A 6,762-nucleotide genomic window follows, 5' to 3' on the forward strand; every position below is an offset into this window, starting at 1 on the left:
GTGGTGAAAATGGCAGCAGAGATCAGTAAAGTATAATAAAAGCTCCAAAACACATGAGACAGTGAAAATATTACAAATATGGAAAGCGGGATGAAAAAGCTTGTCACAAGACTTCGGCATCAAATTAAGATCTCAGTTTCCTCCCCTTTTGATTTTGTCATTGACAACTAACCCTTGTTTCACACAAAGTTGGGCAACTTCATTCTTGTCTTGAAGACTGAAGGCTGGGATGGAAAGGTGGTGTAAAGCAAGCAGGGATTTGAAGGTCCTCCTTCCAGGTATTACATGTTGTGGATTACTGATGCTTTAAAAAGAGAAAGGCAATTAAGGGTATTCCCCCCAAAACAGTGATGATCTCCACACCTTGGTTGGGGCAGCCCAGGAGCTGGGGGTGGGGAGCAAATTGATGGGTGTGCTTGGCAGATGAATCGCTGAATTTTACATGACTTGCTTGTAAACAGTGCTTTTGATTACTTCCCTGTACTTACTCGGGTGAGCACAACTGTGTTCAATTGGACACTTGCGTGACTTTTTGCACTTACTCGGGCCTGGCCCACGCAACCGACCAGTCAAGCCTGGTTACTTGGGAATTACCGGTATCCCGCAATACAGTACAAACACATGGTGGCTTACGGTAGTTGAATGATATGAAGGAAAGTCGATGCCATTGTAAATATTTCAGAAATATTGTTGCAAATATGACCGGTAGGGGCAAATGGTGAGGTCAAGTGCGTTACATGTACCAGTACATGTACATGGATGTTACATATAGGCCAGATATGTGTGTGTTTGGATGTCTGCAGCTTTCAGCAGTTCCAATTCTTGTTACGAAGTTAACGTCCTCATGAACTTTTGGCCCAGTCGGGCAACCCGAATAACCCAGGATCATTCATTTATCACCATGTACTGCACCTGTGAAGACATCGCACCTGAGCAGAAGAGAAGACATCACACACACTGATGGTTTCATTCTGTGTTTTTATACTGCAAGGTGTTTTATTTATTCTTTTGTGATGTAAACCAAGCAGTTGTGAATGCATTATTGCATAAGTTGGAGGCAGTATACATCAGGTACATCTATCACTGCCTCAGTATCGGCATCTTTTGGCCTCGTTTGTTTATTTGGTTAGCTGTCTCTTTCTCTCACCATCATGGTGAATGGAAATAATTTGTAACACATCTCTTCCAGGTGCTTATGAGTGATGGCAGAAAGATATTGCTCCCCAGAAGGAGATTAATATCCCGAGATGGTCTCTGGTTATCTTTTCTGGCCCGGATCAGTCAATAAAGACCCGGTAATGCCAGGCATCTTCTTTGTAAAACCCAACACATGGGAACACGGCGATAATATCGACGTCCAGTAGCGCAGACATCACGGTTGCATCTCGTCTTACCGCAGCTGCATCTAGTTAACACACCCACGTAGTCAGCTTCATCAAAGGGCTGTCATATTATCCAAATATTTGTGGCAAATGCAATACAGTCACCCCTGCCGAAACAAAAGAGAAAAAAAGACCGTCGACACAAGCCATTCAGTAGATTACTTGTTCGTGGACAATGTATCTCAACATGTATTGTATACACATGGATGTGTCTGTTGGTGAAGAGTGTACATGGTTTATTTCTGTTACAATTTTGTGATTAACTCTGCTGCTTGTTTTTGTTATCTGTCCAGCTGTGTGTAAACTTGTACTTTTTGTCTGTGTTTCTGAATAAATCTACATGTACAGTGTAATTGGTTGCACTGTTTGAAGGAGGACACAACGTAGGTCCTTTTTGATGCTTCTCTGAATCCTGTGACAGTAAACAGTAGATAACATAATTCTACCTGTGATTTCAAGCAAGGGGAGGCATCCTAGAAAGTTCCATTGGAAGTTTCTGTAATTAGATGTTTTCTCTAAAAATAAAGAAAGAAAGAAGAAACGATAAAAACAGAAGCCGGGGTCCACAACCAGCTGGAAGACCTAGGTTCTTTCATGGCAGAGACTCATCAAGCGCAGAGTTACATGTGCATATACGTTATTTTCTGTCTATACATTCCCAAGTAATATATTCCTAAACAAAAAGACAGAGCAAGACTTTTGGCCACGTGCTGTTGAGAAACTTCTTGATCAAATGATTGTGTGATTCTATTTCCTCCACTGTTTTGGGGCCAGCAATGTACTGACTCTCTAATTTGGTATGGCTCGTATTTGTCAACAAAACAGTTCTTTTTTCCCCGACCAACGGTTTTGCTCTTTTCTTAAACCACACAGTAGAAACATCCTCCACAACAGGTGCAAAGCAGCATATCAGTAGTGAATGGAATTGTACCATTTTCAGACGGGAAAAACAACTATAGATCATGTGTACAGTAGCACATTATACTGGTAGGACCACCTGTACAGTACATGTGTACATGTACATATACGGGTATGTGTACATGTATGTGTACACATGTAGAAGACTTTGAAACACTTGAAACACAGAATTAAGCTGGCAGCTGAAAAACACAGTTCATATCTATACAAATATGTACCTGTATGCTTTGTGGTGTAACTGCTGCTTTTAATGGGAACAGAAAGGGTATGGGTTATACATGTACTGTACATGTGTGAGTTCATTGGTACCGGCGTATTGAATTCACCTCTTGAGTGTTGTGGGCATGCTGGCTTCAACTGATTAAAGGGTTAGAGTGGGGCCATTGAGCTTCAACATGTACAGTGTATGGTAGATTCAGTCCTGGAGATCGAAATAAAGAAAGGGTTGGGGCAAAGGGATTCTCATAGAGACAGGAAAAGCCCATGCTTCATTAATAATGGCAATGCAAGCCTGAAGTGTCATACACTGTAATAGACCCAATGTGTGTAGTGAGTAGTGATCATCTTTGAAATAGAAGGCTTTGCTACATGTATGTGATTTGACAGGCAAGGTTATTGTTGCAGGATTTGAATGACAAAATATATACCTTGAGGTTTGCACTGCCTAGAAGTTTTTTGATCGTATATCAGAAAGATGATATTGAAGTCCTTTAATACCTTGAGGAACATAAAGAAGTTTTTTCCTCCCCGAGTCCCCCCCCCCGTCGTTCATTAAAACAATTATTCCTCAAGCCTTACTTTCAAAATATCCCTGTAGTATGTACACTTTTATGAGAAAGTCCATGTCAAAACATCTCTCTGTTTCCTTCCCCTTGTGCTTTCTCAGCATCACCTTTAGAGACAGCAGTAAGGTACAACATGAAGGCTATTTTAGGGACGTACCAATTGAATGTGGGGTGATGATGCGGTAGCAAAGAGTCCCGCTGATGTTTCTCATTTCATTTTGTGCCAACAGCGCTCAGACAATTTACCCCTGATTAAACCCTTGATCTGATAAAGCCAGGGGAGAAAAAAAAAGAAAATTTACCAGCGAAACGGAGAAGAAATGAGCTGAAAGAGCATCAGGGCATATTTCCCCGGAGGATGCTTTTTGCGTGTCTTAGCGGCACTCGCCCAATTTGCTTTCGCAGAGAATTGATTCTCGGTTGGCCACATGGAGGAGTGAGTCAATAGCGGGAACTTTTGCACATAGTTAGATCTTAGAGACTTTTACAGGTTCTGCAAACACTGGACCTAACAGAAAACCAAGGTCAAAAGGCCTCTGCAAATGGAAAAATTAAAGGTGTGTCAGTTGAATAAGTTCGTATAAAGCCTACATGCTCCATGTGGTACATCATTCATCCCACTACATGCACATAACAACGGGAAAAACTTTGCTTTTAGTGTGCAGGTTTTTATGTTCCGTAGACATTTAAAATCACATCCAAATTCCTGAAATGTACATATTCTTGTAAATACCCGTCTTGGGTGGAATAGCAAGAATCCAAAAGTCACATAGCAGGTTCAGAGGGTACATACTGTACATGTAAGCACTTTGGTGGTTGAAATGTCTTTTACCTATTGTGATTCAGTAATTGAGGGTTTTTCCAGAACAGGCAAATAACAAATCATGTGCAAACAAACTAAAGAAAGCAGCATGTCAGTGTGCACATCTGCATGTACATGTGCATACAGGGGTACATACCGTTACAGTGTATGTGTACCCGTACATACATGTACATGAACTTGCATCAGTCCAGTTTGTGTACAATAATTTTTTGAAAAATGTTACTCCTGCTCAAGATTTTGACAAGAAAATACATAGTTCTGTGTTTCCCAGATGTTTTCTACGCTCACAAAGTACATTTACATGTATGTGGGTGCACTAGGCCCATCTCATCCAGGTTCCCCATTCTCATGTAGATTCATCTTTGATGGATTGTTGCTGTTTCCACCGACCAGGCAGGCTAATGGCCCTAATGAGATGAAAGCACCCGTATTCATGTTCCCAGGAGCTGAAGCATGATGCGTGGGAAGTAACTAAAATGTCCCCGGCTTGATATGTTACATGTACATCTGCTGCGGAATTGTCCGGATTGCACTCCGGCAGAGCTGAGAAAGAAAGGCAATTTGCCAGTCAAGATTGTTCCCCTCCAGGCTCTTCTTCGTGGCAGGCTTGTTAAAAATCACGAGTCTTTATAAAACAAACAAAACCTGTTTCACATTGACAGAGAAAAAATGATCATACCAAAAAGAGCTAATTCTGGTTTTAGTGAAGTGTTTTAGAAGCACCAATACATCAAATTCAGTGAACTTTTTCCTGTCAAATATAAAAATGTTTCTTCACATTTCTAATTTTAGTCATAATTAGTGCCAAAATTTGTGATGTTCATTGCACGTATATTGATCTTTTGTCCTATTCTCTCTCTCTCTCTTTCCATGTCTCTACCACTGTCTGGTTTGTTTGCATTATGGATTTTTTTCTCCTTCAGGTAAGTGCACTGTTATCAGTTTTTCAATTCTATACATTTTCAGTCAAATGGTACTGAGTATGTGTTGAGTGTTTTCAAAATTGTGTATTTTGATTACGTACATGCCATTGACTGCCAGAATGGAAAAGCAAGCCAACTGAAAGCTTATTACAGGAAATCCAAAGTTACACAGTCCTTACGCGAATATTAGGCACTTAACCTGCATTATAAGTGATTGCCGTCTGTCTAAGCATGTGTTAGTATTTTGTGGTTTAACCGACATTGTGAATTAAAGCAATCCAAGAGAAGAAATCAATGCTCTTTAAGTACATGTACATGTTTGAATTTCTGGTTAAGGAAAGAAACTTGACCGAAGAATAGTTTTTATTCCCGAGAATTTCAGAGCAAAGCAAAAAAAAAAGCAAGGTGAAATTTGCCTTGGTCTTATTGTGTCCCGCTGTTTGTGAACTAGCCTTGAAGCAGGACTTGATTAAATGAGCAAGGTCCAGAATACTGCACCATTCACTTGTAACTGAATTTTATTTTGCCCTATGCTGCTGTCTTAACAAGACATTTCTGTCATCTTTACAGTTCCGCTATACCAGTGTTTCAATTTGATAATTGTGATCATTTTTAACACTTGCATTAGCCTTACAAATGGGAAATGCCTCTGACGATTAATGGGCTTATATACAGTTGTCATAATGTGTAGTGACTGTAGTCCTGCCTTGAAGCAGGACTTGATTAAATGAGCAAGGTCCAGAATACAGCACCATTCACTTGTAACTGAATTTTATTTTGCCCTATGCTGCTGTCTTAACAAGACATTTCTGTCATCTTTACAGTTCCGCTATACCAGTGTTTCAATTTGATAATTGTGATCATTTTTAACACTTGCATTAGCCTTACAAATGGGAAATGCCTCTGACGATTAATTGGCTTATATTATACAGTTGTCATAATGTGTAGTGACTGTGATAGCAATTCATGAAGCTGTGACAGTAACTCGGTACAGACAGTAAAATTGCTTACATTTGCAGATTAATTTTAAAACACCTGACAAGAACACGATCAAAGTTTAAACAAAAACCTAACAAGGATGCAGCAAATGAGATCCATGTACATGCACTGTATACTCACCTCAGATCACCAGATTTCTGGCAGCGTAAACTGGGTCATGTAATTGAGTGGTGAGCCACACAGACTTCCAGTCTGAACTACCGCGCTACTCTCCCCCCCCCCAAACTGGGACATTCGTCGGCAGTCGTTTGTAAGAAGATCCACCAAATTAACAAATTGTGTGCGCGACGGGATTGCTGAAATAAAAATCACAATCACCAGGCTGACAGTTAATAATATATTTGCCAAAGTCAAATCGATATTGGAGAGGGGAACCGGCAGGTCTGTGTTTTTTGTGGAGGGATGCGCACGCTCTTCACATCAATTATTCCACAGGCCATTAAACTCTGTGGAAATCTGGGGCCGGTGGTGCCGGCCACACTTGCCAACTCCCGCACGTTGTAAATTGTGAACCTGCTGTTGCCAGCATCACGAACTGCGAGGATGGCATAAATTGGTAATTTCTCAAGAGGATACAGCATGCCCGAATTCATTGGGAAAAGAATCACCGCTGTATGTGCTATAATTAAAAAGGTACAGTGTATGAAGAAAATTGCCAAACGATATTTGCTTTTCCCAAGAAAGCTCCCTCAGGAGTGTTAAATGAAAATTCCATTTAATTGTAAAACTTATTATGATAATAACCCAGGCCTTGTACAAGCCAACTTGGTGGGGGTGTGGCTTACAGTATGTCAAGAGTCCAGAGAGGAAGGGAGACAGAATGCACTTTTTTCCACATCCAACTGACAAGTTTTTCTTATCTATGAAAGAAATCCTCCAACCGTGCTCCTACAAAGTAGCTAGTACCCTTTGAAGAATGCTGCTATTTTCAA

At 40.5% G+C, this 6,762-nt stretch overlaps 1 protein-coding gene and 1 long non-coding RNA gene across 2 annotated transcripts in view; one reads left to right on the forward strand and one right to left on the reverse strand.

The window, feature by feature from the left end:
- Positions 1-5,957, forward strand: part of LOC147799722 (uncharacterized) — a 40,638-nt gene extending 34,681 nt beyond the window's left edge. The window contains exon 2 of the mRNA XM_087134863.1: positions 4,832-5,957. Within this exon, the coding sequence (XP_086990989.1) occupies positions 4,832-4,835 (4 nt within the window). The 3' untranslated portion in view covers positions 4,836-5,957. The remainder of the gene's footprint in view (positions 1-4,831) is intronic.
- Positions 747-6,049, reverse strand: LOC110991072 (uncharacterized). Its single transcript, XR_002600096.2, has 3 exons — positions 5,951-6,049; positions 1,829-1,897; positions 747-1,489 (listed from the first exon to the last, which is right to left on the reverse strand). It is a non-coding gene; the product is annotated as an uncharacterized LOC110991072 (long non-coding RNA).
- Positions 6,050-6,762: the final 713 nt, after the last annotated feature.

Source organism: Acanthaster planci, linkage group LG03, assembly GCF_054643075.1.
Source record: "Acanthaster planci isolate LZ-2023a linkage group LG03, COTS_SCS, whole genome shotgun sequence".
NCBI lineage: Eukaryota > Metazoa > Echinodermata > Asteroidea > Valvatida > Acanthasteridae > Acanthaster > Acanthaster planci.